The sequence below is a fragment of the Leopardus geoffroyi genome, chromosome C3, assembly GCF_018350155.1.
Source record: "Leopardus geoffroyi isolate Oge1 chromosome C3, O.geoffroyi_Oge1_pat1.0, whole genome shotgun sequence".
NCBI lineage: Eukaryota > Metazoa > Chordata > Mammalia > Carnivora > Felidae > Leopardus > Leopardus geoffroyi.
In genome coordinates, this window is record NC_059338.1 from 15,755,273 (window position 1) to 15,775,428 (window position 20,156).

The following is a 20,156-nucleotide window of genomic DNA, read 5'->3' on the forward strand; positions in this document are numbered from 1 at the left end:
GTATTTGTATAATAGATGAAATATTATAGCTGTTATGGTGATTGGAATTGAATATATATAGCATATGTAAAAAGAAGGGATGACAATTTACAGTTATTTGATGTTGGTAGAAGCATTTTGATTCATATTAGTACTTTTCTTGTGATATATTTGTCCTTGTGATATTCCGATTTTGTGTTAATGATCATATAAACATTTTGCTATGCAAGAGCAACTTGGGGGTGTAATCTGGAAATGGGTGGAGGGATAGACATAGATATAGCAGATGTATATAAATATATAAAAACCATATCAAATTGTACCTAGAACTTCATGCAATATAGGACTATACTTCTATATTTGTAATTAAGATTAAAGCTACTCAGGAGCAGAACCTATCTGAGCTGTTCTTTGGTGACATTTGTTGCCCTTTACAACCTTTGACTTGTTGATTGCTTTTGCTAATAAGAACATTTTCATTGGTGTTTCTCTCCAGGGGAATTCCATTTCTCCATGGTTTACTAGTTGTCCAAAGCGCTTCTTTAGGAAAACATTCTTTGACTATTCTTTCTCCAGTTTGGAGATGCATCATAGTCATGTTTAGCTCTGCCTACCTTCCATAGAATCACTATTCAAGAAATATATGGGAAAAGGCAGCATACACGCATGTGAAAAATCTAATAGAACTAGAGTTACCTGAAACAATAGATAATGATTGGACAGACATACAGTCACTGTTCTACTTAGTGGGTAAAAAATGATATCAGTTCTTATTAAGTCAGGAACAATAAATAATGCTTATCATCTGCACGGCTATTTCATATTATTTTGGAAAATATACCCCATGTGTTGAGACAGAAATAAGTGGTATGATTATTGCAAAGGAATAGACAGTTATTTTTTCAGAAAATATAAGTGTATATTTTAAAAAAGGAGAGAACGCTGAAACCTATTATAATGAATAATATTACCATAAAGTGATTAACTAAAAATAAATACAGAAAATTTTTCCATGACTCAGAAATTACAAATCTAAAGGCAATCTTATAATGACAATAAGGTATACAAAACTTCATATAAACTTAAAAAGACATGCTCAGGATCAATTTAAAGAAGGGAGAAAACGAACTTATAATAATTACTTCAGTGTTAATTTAAGAAGGGAATGAATGGTTAAACAGAAAAATAGAAGGATAGGAGCACCTGGGTGGCTCAGTTGGTTAAGCTTCCGACCCGACTTCGACTCAGGTCATGGTGTCAAGGTTCATGAGTTGGAGCCCCACATCGGGTTGTGCTAACAGCTCAGAGCAGGGAGCCTGCTTTGGATTCTGTCTCCCTCTCTCTCCTCTCTCTCTGCCCCTCCCCCACTAGTTTTCTCTCTCTCTCTCTCTCTCTCTCTCTCTCTCTCTCTCAAAAATACATAAAACATTAAAAAAATAGAAGGATAGTTAACAATATAAAAGATTGCTGAGAGGAAGAATAAATGGTCAGATATTAGAAATATTATGAAATACTAAAATGGTATTCTATTACTACAAATATATACCAGTGGAACAAAATAGAAAGTATGGAGACCAACTCAAGAGAGTAGACTTTAATATGGATTTCAATCCATACAGATGGATTTCAATCATTAAACATTTATTCAGCAAACATTTTTGAGCATCTATTATGTGCCAGCTATTGTTTAAAATGTTGAAAATGCAGAGGTAAATAACACAAAGTTCCTGCTAAAGGAATGCATTATTTAGTAAGTTTTTAAATGTCTATGGAAAAAAAATAGGATATATCCCTATCTCACACTATATGCCAGAATAGATTATTAATAGAATATAAAGTTAAAAATAAAAATATGGGAGATGAAAAGAAAAAATATAAATAAGTAACAATTTTTGAGTTCAGAAACCTAGTTATAAAAGCAAAGAGAGGGAGATACAATTATTGAAAAAATTGACTTTGAAACATAAATAATGGTAGTGTTTTTGTACTAAAAGTAACATTTAAAAGATAACCTGGAAAAAAAAAAGAAAGTAGATGGCTGTAATATATGTGACAGTGAAATGATGCCTTTAATAAGAAAAGAGCACTTACAAAGTAGTTATGAAGACAACCCAACTTCCAAAGAAAAGCTGGCAGAGAATTTTGGAAATACCCGAATGAAGAACTATGATGAAAAATATTCAACTTCAGTATTCATCCTAAAAATACAAATTAAAATTAGAATAAGATCCCAATTTTAATCTAATGCCAGATGGTGTCTCCCAGATATGCCTGGCCAAATCTCCTCATTATACTGGAAATATTTTGCCTGACAATGGTTGCAAGACTTTAGATAAGATATGGAAAGGAAATTAAGCAACTTAAGAAGTCTCTTGCAGTAAAGTCAGAAATGAAAAGGCATTAGATGAAAATCCAGTTAATTTATAAATTCACACATTACTGCAAGATTTTAGAAATCATCTAATCCAATACCTCCATGTAAGATGAAGGATGCAAGGCCTATTCTGGGCAGGAAATAAAGGCCCTGATGTATGTATGTTTCAAAAAGTACCTGGTAATACTGCTTCCTTGTCTCTTTATTATTTGGAGACTGTAATGTGCCATTAGTCCTTATAACAGTGACAGGCGGTGTTTCACTGTTCCTAGGAGGAAATGGAGAATTACTTTAAAAGATGAAAGACAGCATTCTTTGTTTTATGAAGATTAGAATTAGCTACAGTTTCCACCACCCTCCTACACAGTAGAACTCTTCCTTCTTGTTTTTTCTTTAGCATTCCCCTACTTGTTATCCTTTTTTTTTTTAATTTTTTTTTTTTTCAACGTTTATTTATTTTTGGGACAGAGAGAGACAGAGCATGAACGGGGGAGGGGCAGAGAGAGAGGGAGACACAGAATCGGAAACAGGCTCCAGGCTCTGAGCCATCAGCCCAGAGCCCGACGCGGGGCTGGAACTCACGGACCGCCAGATCGTGACCTGGCTGAAGTCGGACGCTTAACCGACTGCGCCACCCAGGCGCCCCTCCCTACTTGTTATCCTGACCTGTACTTCCGGTGTAATTTTTAGAATGCCGATCTAATGTTTCCTAAGTTCTTTAGTGGCAATAGCTGACGCATAATTTAATTTAAAAAATTAAGAAATAATATGTTTAAATAAATAAGATAAAATTTTGGCATTCTAATAAAGTGTTAGCTATTTGGGGATTAAATCTAGACCATTTATAGTATTTTCAAATTAGTTTTCCATTGTTATTGTGTCAAGTATAGTCATTGAAGGTTTTGTTATTCATGTATTTTTAGGGCTGGTGACCATAAATATTTTATTAATGGAGACATTTTTAGCACCACCTAATGGCAGCCAAGTAAAAAGAAAAACCTTTTCCAATTTAGAACTTATTTGCATAATTCAAATTAAGCTATATAGCAAGAGTTCCTTATATATGAAACTGAAATTTTACATTCCCTGATGTACCAAACAGGCTGCTAGAAATCCATCTCCAAGCAATTGGTTTGAGTAGGAATGGAGCATAAGGGATATTTGATAATGAAACCAAGAGATTCCTGCTTTCTTTATGAGAACAAGGATGAGAAAATATAGAATACACTAATTTCTGAAGAGTTTTATTTTAATTTTAGGAATTTATGCTTCAAGACGTCTTTCTCCATACCCCAGTTAGTTTCCTGACAAAATATACCTTGACTATTGCATTAATATCTTGGCTATTGCATATTTAATTTGTGTACGTTTTCAGCAGTTCTTTGTAAAACTTTGACCAATTTAATACACTAGTCTAACAAAGCATCTTTTATCTTTAATAGATTTTTTAAACTTAAGAGTCATATCTTGGCTTATTACAATTTTTTATTGAATGTGAGTCAGACAATGTGGTTTGTATCAGAGATAAGTCACTCTAGCTTAAGCTGTACCTATTCATCTCCTGTTGTTCCCAGTAAGATTTGCAAAACATGTTGACTGTCGCACCCTTAGCTTTAATATCAATGGATCTGGAATGTTATGCATCTGAGGAGAGTTCAGTGACAGCATCAGATTTGAATGTCCTCATCTTCATCTTAACACTTGCCTTCTTAACTTCTTTCAGCTTGAATTGATCAAATAATCATTATTTTTTAATAATATTGTCTCCTATAAAATCCAAGATACTCTGTTAAAAATATATAATGAATAGAATTGTCTACAAGTTGACAGGATTCAAGAGAAACATCTATCTATCTATCTATCTATCTATCTATCTAGTTGTTGCTTTCTTACTCCCACAAAATCACTTGTGCCATTAATAGGAACTTGTGCTTCTAATTTAGATATAGAAGAGAGAAAAAGACTTTCACTCCCATGGTAACAAGAAAGCCCAAGCTAAATAAATCAATCATTTTCTGTGGGGCTATCAAACAGCAGGTAATACAGAAAACCCCGGATAAACTGAATTTTGAAGAAATGAATGCTTCATAGTTGATCAGAGAACTGTGGAAGCTTCTACATCTGAGGGTGGGCACTTGGCCCCAGAAAAGTAAGCCTGAGTTATATGGGGAGAATTTTCAGGATCAAGGAGAAATCAGGTGTGCCTTGGCCAACAGTGTGTCCTGGCAAGATGAAATGAGATCAAGAACAGGTCCAAATGCCAAAACAAAGAACCCAGCCCCCAATTCCCACTATTGTCTAACTCATATTTTGCCCAGAAAGTCCCTATTGAGGAGGGCCTAGAAATGGACTCTTATGAATTCTTGCAGTGATTGGATGCTGGAATTAAGAAGGAATGTAATCTAAAAATGAGCCCAAAATATCTATAATTTCAACCCAATCTTTTGCCAGCTTAAATACAGGTAAGATCAAAACAGTGATGGGGCGCCTGGGTGGCTCAGTCGGTTAAGTGGCCAACTTCAGCTCCTGTCGTGATCTCGCGGTCCATGAGTTCGAGAGTCGCGTCAGGCTCTGTGCTGATAGCTCGCAGCCTGGAGCCTGCTTCTGTTTCTGTGTCTCCCTATCTGCCCCTCCCCCATTCGCGCTCTGTCTCTCTCTGCCTTTCAGGGATGAATAAATGTTAAAAAAAAAAAAAAATTAAAAAAAAAAGTGGCATCACCAGTCATTGCTAGAGAGGCTAATCTCAGGCGAATTCAGTCTAATTAAAGCCCAATTTCAGTTCAACACAGTCAGCAGAGGTGTATCCTCAGGTGGCCAAATTATTGAAATTGGAATGCAAAAAAATTATAGCTAATATTATAAATATTTAAAAGAATTTAAAGTAAAGCTGCATACAATAGATGAAGAATATTTTCGAAGAGAAATGTTAGTTCTAAAAAGGAATAAAATAAAAGCTACATTTAAGAAGTAAAATTATACAACAATCGTTATTGGATGAGCTTCACAGCAGATAGCATAGAACAGAATATTAGTAAATTGAAACACAGATAATTATGAAATAAAAAATATGAAAAAAAGATTGAAAAAATAAACAGAGGATCAGTAACCTGTGGGACAATATCAAGAGTTCTAACATACATAGAGGGGAGGGTTTTAGGAAGAAAAGAAAGAAAAATGAGCAGAGAAAATGTTGGTGGAAATAATTATTGGTAAATCTTCAAATTTTATAAAACAGCAACCTACAGATCAGAGAAGCTTAGGGAGTTCCAAGCAGGATAAATACAATGAGAGCCACATCTTAGGTATATTACAGTTAAATTACTGAAAACAAAAGATTTTTTAAAAAAGTAAACAGCAAGAGGAAACAAGATGACACATAGATATAATGAAAAGAATAATCATGGCTAACACATTTCAGAGGTAATAGAATATCTTTGAAAACAACAACAAAAAAAGCCAACTTGAATTCTTTATTAAGTGAAAATATTATTGAAATATGAAGTTGGGAGACATTTTAAGATAAACAGTAACTGAGTTAATACTTCATGAATAGTTCTGAACTGCAGCAAATGCTAAAATATCAGATACAAACTCAAATATGATGAAAGAATAAAGGGTGAGTAAAACTAAAATAAGTAAGTAGAAAATTTTTTTCTTAATTTTTTAAATGATATTTGAGTGGCAAAAGCAAAAAAATATAAATATATGCTGCATTTCACACATACATAAAAGTAAATTAATGACAAAAGTAGCAGCAAAGATTGGAAGATGGTACAGAGATCTTATATATGAGGTGATATAATATTAATTTTCGGTAGAATATTCTAAGTTAAGAGTGCATATGGTGGTCCCTTAGAGTAACCATTTAAAAAAGTTTAGCTAAAGAAATGAGGAAAGAAATAAAATGGCATGTTAAAATAACTCCACTAATCCAAAACAAGGTAGAGGAGTCACAATAAAAGAATAAAGAAGAAATGCAAAAAAATAAAATAAGAAGAAAGTAGACAAATAGTAAGATGGTAAACTTAAATTTAAGTTTATTGATAACTACATTGAATATAAATGTTCCAAACACACCAATCATAAGGCAAAGGTTATCAGAGTGACCAAAAGGTCAAGATTCAAATACATAGTGTTTAAAAGAGGTGCAGTTTAAGTGTAAAATAACAAATGGGTTCAAAGTAGAAGGATGGAAAAATGAACCTAAAAGACTTTTTATAAGAAAATGGTAGTGGCAATATTTATATCAAACAAAGTATCTTCAAGACTAGTAGTTTTACCAGAAATAAAAATATTTCACAATAATAGTCAATCCTTCAAGAAGAAAATATCTTAAGTGTATTTGTATGTAATAACAGAGTTTCAGAATACATGAAGCAAAATATATGAAACAAAACAGAGGAAAAAATAGACAAATTCAGCACCCCATTTGAAGATTTGTAAATGATTTCTGAATCAGTGGAAGAAGAGTTTTTAAATTTGTAACAATATAGAAAAAATAACGTTACCAACAAACTTAAATGGCATTTATTGAACACTAGGTCCAAAACTGCAGAATACTCATCCTTTTCAAATATACATGGAAAGTATGTACTGGGCCATAAAGAAGTTTCAATAAATTTCAAAGGATTGAACTCAGAGAGTATATTCTCTGACCACATGGAATTAGATTAGAAATCAATTTGAATGATATCTAGGACATTTCTAAATATTTAAAATTAACTCATTTCTAAATAACACATGAGTCAAAAAAAATCACAAGGGAAATTTTAAAAATTGAAAATTTTAAAGTTAAAGAACAAAAGTACAGCATATCAGCTTTTGGAATGCAGCTAAGGTAGTGTTCAGTGGGAAATGTATAGGTTAAGTGATTATCTCACAAGAAAAAGATTTAAGCGTTCCCGAGTTTCTTTTTAGCACTAACAAGAGAATAGATTAAACCCAAATAATAAGAAATATGAAGATAGTTAAGATAATATTAGATATCAGTGAAGTAGAAACAGATAACAAAGCCCAAAGTTGGCTTGTAACATTATTGGGAGGTGAAGGCCAGAATGGTAAGGGATTCTGGATTATTTTTAAAATTCAATCAATATGGTTCACCACATTAATAGAGGAATTAGAATAAATAGCAAATCATCTCAACAGATGTAAAAAGCATCTGACAAAATTTAACACCTACTTGTAATGAAAACTTTCAGCAAACTTAGGAATTTTTCTCAATAGATAAATGACTGCTATAAAGACCCTACAGCTAATATGTATAATAGTGAAATTTTACATGCTTTGCTTTTAAGAATGGAATCAAGTCAGCATTCAAATTTTACTGGTGGTCTCAGCCACTGCAATGAAGCAATAAAATATAATAAAAGGCATAAATATTGGAAAGGAAAAGAAAAATCTCTTTATTTATAGTTGCCATGATTATATATGTATGTTTAATCTCTAAACAAGAACTAGAATAAGACAAATCCAGAAATGTTGCAATATATAAATTCAATATAAATAAAATGAATCAAATATACTAGTAATAAACTATTAAAATTGTGAAATGGCATTTAAAGGAAAATTCAAAACAATATACTTAAAAAATTAACAAGCTAAATGGAAAATTCTACACTCAAAACTATAAAACATAACTTAGGAAAATTAAAGGAAACCTAAGTGAGTAAATATTTGCCATAATTGTGATTGAAAAATAAAATATTGTTATAAAAACAAAATTTTGTTATAAAAGCCATTCCCTTTCAAGTCAATCTGTAGATTTAATTTAATTCCATTCAAAATTACAGTAAGCTTTTTTGAAGAAATTCTCAAGTTCATTCTACAAGTCAAAAAGGAAACCCAAATGTCTAAAATATTCCAAAACAATATTGAATAAAGCATAATAAATGCGGTAGAGTTAATGCTATCTGATTCCAAGATTTACAATAAAACCACAATGATCAAGACTTGGTAGTATTTGTGTAAGTACTAGCAAATAGATTAGAAGTAAACTCAAACTTTCAGTGTCCATGAAATTTGATGGAGTTAAGGCAGTTCGATGGGGAAAGTACAGTCTTTTCAACAAATGATATCGTATAGTATAGAGTGGTGTGGAAACAAACGAAGCTGACTCCTACCTTACATCATACGTGCAGAGTAAATTAGATGGAATCATAGAGCTAAAAGTAAAAACTAAAATTACAAAAACTTATAGATGAAAAATGAGAAAATATCTTGATGATGGATACAAACAGCATTATAAATTTAAAAAGGGCAAATTCAACTTTTTCAGAAGATTCTAAGAAAATAAAAAGACAAGCCATAGAATGGGTCATAGTCTAAGTACATGCTTAACTTAGTAAGAAAATGCTACCCTGGTTTTCAAAATGCTGTTTTCATCCTAAACTTACAACAGCAATACAAGAGAGTTCCAATTGCATCGTGCTTACTGGAATTTTGATTTTTTTTAATTTTAAAATTTAATTTTAGCCATTCTCTAGTGAGTGCAGAATTTAGTATTTTTAATTTTAGCCATTCATTCTGGTGAGAGTTGATGTTGCATTTCCCTAGTGATTGATGAATTGAGCATCTTTCTTGCAATCCTTTGTTGTTTGCATACCAGGGTTTTGTTTTTTGTTTTTTTGTTTTGTGGGGTTTTTTTTTGTCAAGTGTCTGTATAAGTGTTTGTCCATGTTTCAAGGGATTGTTTGACTTTTTATTAATGAGTTGTAGATTATTCTTTGCATAGTCTACATATCCATGTGGGTTCTGAAATGTCGAAATTCTGATACAATGTTTTTTTTTCCCATACCTACAAATGTTTTCTGGAAGCTCTGTCATTCATGCTGGGAAGTAGTATTACAGTTTCCTTATCTCCCTCTGCTTGGATTTTGGAGAGAAGAATTTTCATTGAGTTAAAATGTTTTTGTTGTCACTCTTACAGTAGCTTTATATGGATATTACTTGATAATTTCCAATCATTTTGAAGTGTCTTGCAATATCCTTATTCTGCAATAACAAGGGTATGCCAGTGGGATGGAGGTTTGTGGTCATTTGGTAGGTTTCTTGCTTCAGGAGAGACATATCCTGTTGTTTCAGTGAAAGACAGTTTCTTTGATTGTTGGTGCTTTCTGTGGGTGGTTTGTGTATTTTCTGATTTTATGAAACCTCTTTTGTGTCTGTTGAATTCTTAATTTCCTTTTGGTTCCTTCTTTGATTTTAAGAAATATGGCCCCTTCAGGTGACCCTTCTCTTCCCCAGAAACAGTACATTCGACAAACTACCCTTTCTTTTCCTGGGCCCTATCTTGTGCCTCATTCTTTGGATTTCCTGGTAGCCAGTGTTGATCCAACAGTCTCAAATCCTATTCTCTGTGTTTTTTCACTCAGGGAGGGACTGACTTTCAGGGGATGATTTTATATGTTTTCTGTTCATTGTCTATCTTACTATTGATTCCAGTGTGAACTCTGGTGCTGGCTCCACCGGTTTAAAAATGTTCGTTTCCCCAACTCACATGTTCATGTTTTTAGTATTCTCCATTTTCTAGTGACTCTGTAGGTTGGGGTATGGGTGGCTTTATATTTGCTCCCTTTCTTGATTAGAATTGTTTTTCAAGGAACTATGGAAAGATTTTTATTAGGCTGTCAGCATTGCCTAATGGGAAGTGAAATCATCAAGACTAAAATTTTATATGTCAAAAAAATATCATGAATATGCGGGAAGAAAATATTGAAGACTACTTTTTGTTATTTTGTGGGTAGTGAAATATTTTCTAATTAAAGAATGAATTCCAGAAGAAATGAATACTTTAAAATTTTTAATCTTTTCATTTTAGCCCACGGGATTGTTAAAAAAAAAAAAAAAAAGACAATGTAGAGGTAAAAGGTATACAACAAACTGGGAGGAAATATTTGAAATATTTATATAAATAAAGTATCAACATCAAATATTCCACAAAATTTATTGAGGTCTTAGAAAAAAAGCAGGTACTCTTCTGGGCTTCCATTTTAGGGGATGAAAATATGAAGTAAATAAATGATAAAAGCAGAGGGAAGGCTGGCGTTGATGAGTGGCATTATGGCAACAGGTAAAGTGGAGGAGGGTTAGAATTGTTAGTAGACCAGTCATGATGACTTCTTAGTGAAGTTGGACTGGAAAAAAAAGACCCATAGAAGATGAGATGGAAAACCATGCAGAGATGCCTGGGAAAGATATTCCCAGGCAGAGAGGAAGAACAATTATTGGGGTAGCAAGAGTGGAAAAAGGGAGAGGAAGCATAATAGGAATGAAAGATGTAGTGGAAACTGGATTATTTAGGATGTTATAGACTACTGTGATGACTTTGGCTTTTACTTAGTGTAAGACAGGAAGCCTTTGGTGAGTACCAAAAGGAGGAGGGACATGACCAGCATTGCCTTTTAATGGGATCACTCCAGCTATTATTTTGGAATAGACCATAGAGTGTGTGTGTGTGTGTGTGTGTGTGTGTGTGTGTGTGTGTGTTGGTTGGTTGGAAGAGGTAGTCATGGAGCAAGGATGGAAAAAGGAAGATCATTTAGGGGAAACAACCACAATAATCCAGGAGACAGAGAATGATGATTCATAACACAGAATGATTCAAAATGTGTACAGAACTCAAGTAAATTAAGTAGAAACAAATAAAATGAAGTCTTTGAAGTTGGGCAAAGGATATTGGTGTGTATAGCTCCTAAAAAAATGTATGGCTATTTTTTTATGGCTGACATATATATATTTATGAAAATATATATGAAAATCTGAAAAATCTCATCATCACTAATAACATAAAAAATGAAATTTAGCATATATACAGTAAAGTGCAAAAAACAACACTGAGTTCCCATTCTTTGGATCTCAGATTTTGAACTGTTTATTGTTGGCCAGAGTCTGGGGAAATGGTCATTCACACTATGGAAAAGTATCTGAATTAATTATCAGTTGTGAGAGGTGATAGATGGAGCAATATTTATACAATTTTTAATTTTTAAATATTTACTCTTATCAACTGGACATTATCTTAGAGTTTAAAAATGCAAGAAAAAAAGGGGCACCTGGGTGGCTCAGGCAGTTAAGAGTTCAGCTCTTGGTTTTGGCTCAGGTCATGATCTCACAGCTTCATGAGTTCAATCCCTTTGTGGGTTCATCGGGCTCTGCGCTGGAAGGCTTCACGCTGCTTGGGATTCTCTCTCTCTCTCTCTCTCTCTCTCTCTGTTCTTCTTCCCTTTGCACTGTCTCTGTCTCTCTCAAAATAAATTAAAAAAAAACGCAAAAAAAAATGTCACAGTAATACCTTTGCTGTAAAAAATGAGAAACTAACTAAATGCTATCTACGATAAAATTATAAAATAAACCATGGTAAATGTATTTAGTCATTGGAGAAATGACTATATATTGTTGTGAGCTGATGTGGAAAGATATCTGCTATATGTTAATAAGTGAAAAAAACTTACCAGAAGCATTACTCACAATAGCTAAGATATGGAAACAACCCAAGCGTCCATCAATGGATGAATGGATAAAGAAAATGCTATACACACACATACACACACATACATACATGTATATATGTAATGGAATATTATTCAGCCACGTAAAAAGAAATCCTACTATTTGTGACAACATGGATGAAGCTGAAGGATATTATGCTGAGTGAAATAAGCCACACAGAGAAAGACACATACTATAAGGTCTCACTTGTATGTGAATAAAAAGCAAAACAACAAACAAACAAAGAAATCCCTCAAACTCATAAAAACAGAGTAGGATGGTGGTTACCAGAAGCTAGGGAAATATTGGTCAAAGGGTGGAAAGTTGGGTTTATTTAGGATGAATAAGAGGTCTAACATGTAGGTATGATGACTCTACTTAATAATACCGTATTGAACACTGGAAAGGCGCTAAGAGAGTAATTTGAAATGTACTCATCACGCACACAAAAATGATAACTATGTGAAGGTATGATATGTTAATTAGCTTGACTATAGTAATCATTTTACTATGTATATCATATTATGTACACCTCCAATATATACAATATATATTAAAAAGTATTTTTGAAACATGTAGAATAGAATGTGTGATATACTCCAATTTCAGTAAAGAGAAAACAAATAAACAATGGCATTTGTGTGTGTGCTAAACGCAAGAGTTTGTGTGTAAAAAATTCTGAGAAAAAATTTGCCAAATTGTTGGCAGTGGTTTCTCTGATGATGACAGGTAGGACTACAGAGAACTTTCACTTTAAGCTTCTATAATTCTATAGTGTTTGAATTTTATGTAACTATTATTTATTAATTTTTGGTAAACTTCTGTATTGAAGTTTAACGTATATAAAGTGCAAAAATCATAAGTGTACAAGTTGATGGATTTCAAAAACTGACTAGCCCTGCATATCCAGCACCCAGATTATTAAATAAAGCATCTTCAGGGCCCCCAGAAGCTCTGCATTGTGCCCTGTTCTACGTCACAACCAGGACTACCGTTATCCTGATGTCTGACACCACTGATTTAATTTGCTTGGTTTTAAACTTGATATAGTTGAGATTACGCAGTGTGCATTCTACTCTACCTAGTATTTTTTCCAGAATGTCGTGTTTGTGAGATTTATGCATGCAGTTGAATGTAGCTTGGTTTGTTCACTTTCAGTGCTGTAATGTATCCCATCTCTTTATCCTTTCTGTAGTTGATGGGCATTTGTACACATTCCAGTTTGATGGTATAATGAAAAGTAATTCATTATACCATCACTATACAAGTATAAATGTACTTGTATATCTTTCTGAACCTATGAATTTTGGGGGATATATACCTTGGAGTGGAATAGCTAGATCACATGGTGTGCATATATTTAGAAGACATACGGATAATGTATAAATAGTGCCAGTTTTTCAAAGTGGTTGTATCAATTTATACTCCCACTAGTAGTTTGTGAGTGTTCCAGTTGCTCTACCTTTTGGCTACACTTTGTATTTTCTTTTTTTAATTTAATTTTTTAATGTTTATTTATTTGTGTGTGTGCGTGAGAGAGAGAGAGAGAGAGAGAGAGAGAGAGAGAGAGAGAGAGGAGGAGGAGAGAGAGAAAGCAAGGGCTAGCAGGGGAGGGGCAGAGAGAGATGAAGACAGAGAATCCAAAGCAGGCTCTGTGTTATCAGTGCAAAGCCTGATGTGGGGCTCAAACTCATGAACTGTGAGATCATGACCTGAATCAAAGTCAAGCTTAACCGACTGAGCCACCGAGGTGCCCCTGTATTTTCTATTTCATTTCAGCCATATTGGTGGATGTTTAGAGGTACTGCATTTTGTTTTGCATTTCTCTGATGACTAGTGATCCTGACCATCTTTTCTTTGTTGATTGGTCCCTTGGCTATCATCTTTCTTGAAAATCTATTTGCCCCCAATTTTCTAATGGGTTGTTTGTCTTTTTCTTGTGCATTTGTAGGATGTATTCTAGATATGTATCTGTTATCACAAGTATGTAGTGCAAATATCTTCTCCTACTACGTTAGTTGCCTTTTCACTTTCCCATTCATGCCTTTTGTTAGACAAGAGTTTTTATTTCTAACACAGGATAATTTATCACCTTTCCCTTTCTATTATAGTTTTGCCTTATTATTTAAGAACTCTTTGCCTATTCCATGGCCCTGTAACTGTATTGCTTTTATGATTAAATATTTAAAGTTATAAAACATATTTGCATAAAAGTTAAGCATTTCTATCTAGATCTTGGATTTTTAGATTTTTTAAAATGTTACACCATTTTATTTTATAAAACGTGTATTTTATACATCTGTGTATCCAAAGAACCTAGGAGAGTAGCTGCACAAAGTATGCCTTCCTTAAATGTTTCTGGAGTGAATGAATAAATATTGAGATAGAAGAATGCTGTATTATTTATCCAGATACTTGAAACAAAAAAATATTGAACTTTAGAATATGTCCTCTCTTTTTTTAAAATCAAAATCTAAATTTTAGGCAAGGGTGAAATGTATGTTTCTTACCCTTCTATTTATTCGAGTCAGCATTGCTCCTTAACACAAAGCTTTAAAGTAAAAATTCCTTTGGTACCACTTGGCTCTGGCCCAATGTCTTCTTATTCTTGGGACAGGATGAAAGCCCATGCATGAGGCATAGGGGGAGAAAGGTCAAGTTCAATCACATATCTATATTTCAAACTTCTGCTCTTGGGGCACCTGGGTCGCTTAGTTGGTTAAGCGTCCGACTTCGGTTCAGATCATGATCTCACTGCTCATGAGTTCGAGCCCCGTGTTGAGCTCTTTCTGACAGCTCAGAGCCTGGAGGCTGCTTTGAATTCTGTGTCTCCCTCTCTAGCTCCCTCTCCTGCTCTTGCTCTGTCTGTCTCTCTCTCTTGAGAATGAATAAACGTTAAAAAAAATTACAACAACACAAAACAAAAAACTTCTGCTCTCTCAGGGTGCCACATGTCTGTTTCCATTCCTTTGCCCAACAAAAGGCACATGGCTGAGCCTAAAATCAATGGATGGGGTCATACAAATATATAATCTTCTTACAGGAAAAGGAAGGGTGATGATTTTGAACAATTAGGCATTTTACTATTCTGTCTCATGGCGAACTCAATAACGTTTTCTTTGAAATATTTTATAAATTATTATATTGTTATATTTACATGCAAATACATTTATATGTGAATTTAGTTTATTTAAAATTGATTACAGGATTTAAGACTTTGGGCTCAGAGGATAGGATTTATTTATGTCTATGGTAATATTATCAAGAACATGAAGTTTCAGTGGATGGGTGCATCGATCATTTCTTCCTAGAATACATGCAAAAAATTCATTATCTTTCTAATGTAAGGGAAAAAATGACAACACTGAATTATTTGAAAACCTAGGGGAAAGTTGATCATACAACCTCAAATCAAATTACCTTTATTACACTAAATCCTCTCTTCTCATAGGAAATTTTCTTTCGTTGGTGTAAAGTATTATATTTTAGTTGGGCTAAAAGTGCATTTCTTTGTTACACAAGTGTCAAATCTATAAATCAAATGCTGTATCTGAAAAACACATGCACTTTTATATCCCATGAAGAGCGTGTAATATTAGTTGACTTATTCCCAGGTATAACTTGGCTAAATATTCCTGTAATTCTTACCCTGATTCCATTCCATTCAATAAATTTCCTATCAGTTAGGAACAAGTAATTGTATTTCCAGATTGATTAATTTCTTCCCTCATTCAAATCCTTACTGTTGCTCTCCTGTCTATTGCCACATAGATGCCACCAGTACAGTAATAGAGAATTTTGTCATCTTCATGTCCTGAATTGTAGCTATGTATGAAATCACCTTCATCTGTTTAATTTTTTATTTATTTTTTAAGTTCATTTATTTATTTTGAGAGAAAGAGACAGAGAGAGAGAGAGAAGGGCAGAGAGAGAGAGAGAGAGAGGGAGGGAGGGAGAGAGAGAGATAGGCAAAGAGAGAGGGAGAGAGGGAGAGAGAGAATCCCAAGCAGGCTCCGTGATGTCAGTGCAGAGCCCCACACAGGTCTCAATCTCATGAACCATAAGGTCATGACCTGACCAGAGATCGAGTCTGACGCTTAACCTACCGAGCCCCCCAAATGCTGCCAGGTGTTTAATTTTAAAGTAATAGTTTTAATTAGAGTATTTGATATCACATATAAAATTTGAAAAACAATAACAAGAAGGTAAGATGTCTGTTGGAGAGAACTACTCTAGACCCGAAGGAGAGAAGCTTAAGAGGAGAAGAGTTGGTAGAGATAGAACTGTTCTCTAGTCACACTGTCGACCACACTTTGGCCAAGTCTGTGCTTTTGCTGGCAGGTGTCTCCTCCTTTAACTTGATTGGTGTACCCAAGTAATTTATTTCTTTGCCTCCCATTTCCTTCTTTATCAGATTTTTGTGATGAGTGTTGTATATACATTACTTATTCATCCATTCTCTCAATTCTTATCACCCAGTAGTTTGGGCTCTGGACCATTGCGTTCTACTGAAAATGATTATGTCTAATGATTAGTAAGTATCAGCTTTGTAATCTTTTCTTCAGGTGTAATTTTTCTGGGCTTACAGGAAGTGTCACATGGTTAACGAACTTTGCCTTCTTAATGTTCTCTTATCTAGGCTTCTGTTTTACAGTATTATCATCATTGTTCTGACTTTGTTATTGTTTCTTTTCTTTTTGTTTCATTTCTTTGATTTGTTTTTTTTTTTCTTTTCTAAATGTGGGGCATTTCCCCTAAAGGTGGTTCTTCTTTCTCTACATTCTGCCTTCAGGAGACATGGATTCTTGACAGGTGTTTGCCAATTTAGTTTTCTAGACTCATCTTCTTTTCTAAGATTTAGTTTCTTGTTTCTAAATGATGGATAGGTTTTAACATAACTAATATAAATGCATTGTACCCCAAACTGAACTTATGTCCTCAACCCCATATTTACTTCTTTACCTGACCTTTCTATTTCTGTTAATAATGATGCTTTTTCCCTCCAGTGATTGATGAAAAGGATTCACCATGTAGTCCCACATCATCACCTCATATCAACATGTCTTAATGAGTTTCTTCTAAAATATACAGAGTTTTCCTTTCAACCCATTTAGTTACTTGTCAGTTCTTAATTAAAAATTTTATCATCTTATTCCCCCAAAGCATAGTGATATCCTAACTGGTTCCTCTGTGGCTAAATTATCTGTATCTTTCATATATCCCCCCATTAGTTTGGTTGCCTTAATCCTGACTTTGAGCACCCTATTCCCTTTCTGCACCCAACGTTTAATAGCTTCCTTTAGTCTATAGGGTAAATTCCAATCTGGAATTTAGCTAAGTAAATTTAGTACGAGAGATGAACTAGTAGCAAGCATTCAAATGAATTTGAACACTGAAGAGTGATTTGTTGGAACCAACAATCTTATTTTGTGGAGTCAGAGAGACACTGGGAGAGACCAGGTATAAGTCTAACAAGGACATAATAATGTCCTAGAAGCTAGGAGGAAGAGAATCGGAATATGAGGCAATGTAATATCAAAATGGGTAGGACAAATATGTTTCAAAGGGCCAAAGCACAAAAAAACCTGGAAGCTGAAGATGCAGAAGCTAAGAAGGCTGGGAAAAATTTGAGTTGCTTCTTGGGAAAGTCTGAAGCCCATATTCCAGAATTGCCTTTGCTGTTAAAGTGTTAAAAAAAACTTCACTCTAAAGATACTTATCACACAACCTGCCTTTTCATCTTTGTCTTCTACTCAAGCTTCTCAAGCTAGATAGTCTATGGCAGATAGACTAAGATGTGGTCTTGCCTGTCTTTCCAGAGTCATCTGAACTCCCTCACATCCAACATTCTTTAATACTTTCCATACCTCTAGCCCTTTGAGGTTTCCCCTAAAGTCCCTTCTACTTTCTGAAAACAATTTCAAGCATCATATTTTCTGTAAAACCTGCCTCAATCCTTTTGAATCAAATTATGTCTTATAAATATGTCTATATCATTTATCACATCTCATTACTGGATTTTGTTTTGTCTGTTTTCTTAGCTAGAAGTTAATGTCAGGCACTGGCTTGTTAATTTTTTTCTTTTTTACTGTGTAGCAGAGTACTCAGTTAATGTGAATGTTCCATTGATGCATAGTTAAAAAATGATAATACAATACTCACGAAATGACTTCTGCTTCCCTGTCTCCACAATTATGCTAAAACTTCCCCCTTCCCTCTGATGCACCCCCTCTCATTTCTCCTCCTCCAGACTCTCAGAATATTTAATAAGTGCACATAGCCATCATGGGATGAATGGGGTGGAAAGATGAGTCCGACAGGGCTCCTGCAGCAGGTGCGGTCTGTTGATCCCCAATTAAAACCCCATCTATGTAAGAAACTTGGTTATCAGCCCAGCCTGAAGGGGGCTTTCTCTCCTTCAAACTTCCATAGTTATGGTTGACTGTATTACTACTCAAATCAGTTTCACTAATTATTTAATATTGTGATCTCAAGCTGGTATTTGATTCTTACATAAGTTCTTGACCTCTTATTTTATTCTCCTTGTACGATTTGCCTGTTAAGACACATACATTTTTTGTTTTAATTTCCAACTAAACTGGAAACTCTTTGAGAACAAAGACTGCACCTCTCAAACTTCTTTGCCACTTTCAAAACATGAAGTGAAGTGTGTGATACACAGGAAGAGTGCTGTAAGTGAGTGGGATTCCAGATTGAATGGAGTTGGGACCATGTAGGGTAGTGGGAAGACAGTTTATGAGACCATCACAAGCTTCCCCTGCTTCCAGAGCTGGGGAAATTCCTGTGAGACAAGAGCACTGTGTATCAAGGGCAGTGCTCATAGGTTATCTGAAGGGTGAAGGAGACCCTGAACTTTTAAAGGCTGTAGACCATTTGGTTACAGGATCCTGTTTCAGAAAACTAGCTCTCTGGGCTGCTTCATAGCAGGTCTTTCCAGTTCTTAGCTTCTATTACTAGATTGATTCTTTAAACATCATAAGCATTTTAAATGAGGTGCCCTGTGGTCCTTTCATTCATGTCAAAAGCCCATTTATTTTTATGGCTCTGATAATATTTTCACATTGATACTCTGAGTATCCAGTTTTGGGTTGACAACATGTCTTTATATGTTGATGAGTTTTGCATAAATTTAAAGTACATTATATATTGATTAGTGGGAGTGCAGGCTTGAGTCTCCAAGAACAGGTTGGCATTCATAATAGGTTGTATTTAAAACCAAATGGCTAGGACCAGTCCATTGCTGTGTATAATTCCCTGACTGTACTCACTGCATCATAAATAATAATGAAAGTAAATGTACGTTTATCAGAAAGAATCAACAAAACCCCAGCACTGATTTGCTGATTGCACTTGTCTCCAGGCATTAAGGCCAGTTTTCGAACAAGGGTGCCTGAAGGTTTGATTGTCTTTGCTGCGTCACCTGGCAATCAGGAAGAGTATTTTGCACTTCAGTTGAAGAATGGACGTCCTTATTTTCTTTTCGATCCTCAGGTAAATGAGTAATCATAAGACTTGATATTTCTGAGAGCGTCCTAGGTGCCAGGTACTGAGGTAAGCGCTTATATTTTCACACTGAATCCTCACCAAAAGCTTGGAGGTAAGTACTATTATTATCCCCACTTTACCAATGGAGAAAATGAAACCTACCATGGTGGTGATGACTTTCCCACAGCTGAAATAGCAGAGCTGACTTTCAAACCACATAGTCTGACTGAGAGTCTACATGCTTAACAACCATATGCTATCTTATCATAAAGGGAAAAGTTTTATATAATTTGAAAAGACTGATTATTTTCCTTGTAAGTAAAATTATATCACCCTTTATTCTTCCACTTTCTCTCTTCCTCCTCTCTCCCTCTTTCTCTCTGTCTCCCCCGACTCTTTCTTCCTTCCTTCTTTCCTTCCTTCCTCCCTCCATGCCTCCTTTGTTTGCCAACAAATATTTAAGGGCCTATCAGCTAGTATAATGCTAGGTGTTGCAGACTGCAATAGTTTTAAAGTTAAATGTGCCCATGCCCTTATGAAACAGTCTGAGGAGGATACACTGCAAAAACTAATTTAAAGTATTCATGTCTATTAAGAAAGAGAAGTAAAAAGTGCTAAGCATTATGGGAGCATAAAATAAAAGGGCTTTCTTTGCTGAGTTGTCAATCTTCTCTGAAAATGTGGTATTTAACTGAGATGCAAAACAATGAGGAAAAGTCGGTCAGAACAAGAGCATATGTCTGTTCAGGAAGATGTGTGTTTGAGGTGGGACAGGACATAGGAGATACTAATGAAAGATCAAGGAAGG

At 34.5% G+C, this 20,156-nt stretch overlaps 1 protein-coding gene across 3 annotated transcripts in view; it reads left to right on the plus strand.

Annotated features, from left to right (window-relative positions):
* Window positions 1-20,156, plus strand: part of USH2A (usherin) — a 742,577-nt gene that overhangs the window by 270,606 nt on the left and 451,815 nt on the right. For all 3 annotated transcript variants that reach the window (XM_045455771.1, XM_045455772.1, XM_045455773.1), the window contains exon 22: window positions 19,224-19,354. In XM_045455771.1, the coding sequence (XP_045311727.1) occupies window positions 19,224-19,354 (131 nt within the window). The remainder of the gene's footprint in view (window positions 1-19,223; window positions 19,355-20,156) is intronic.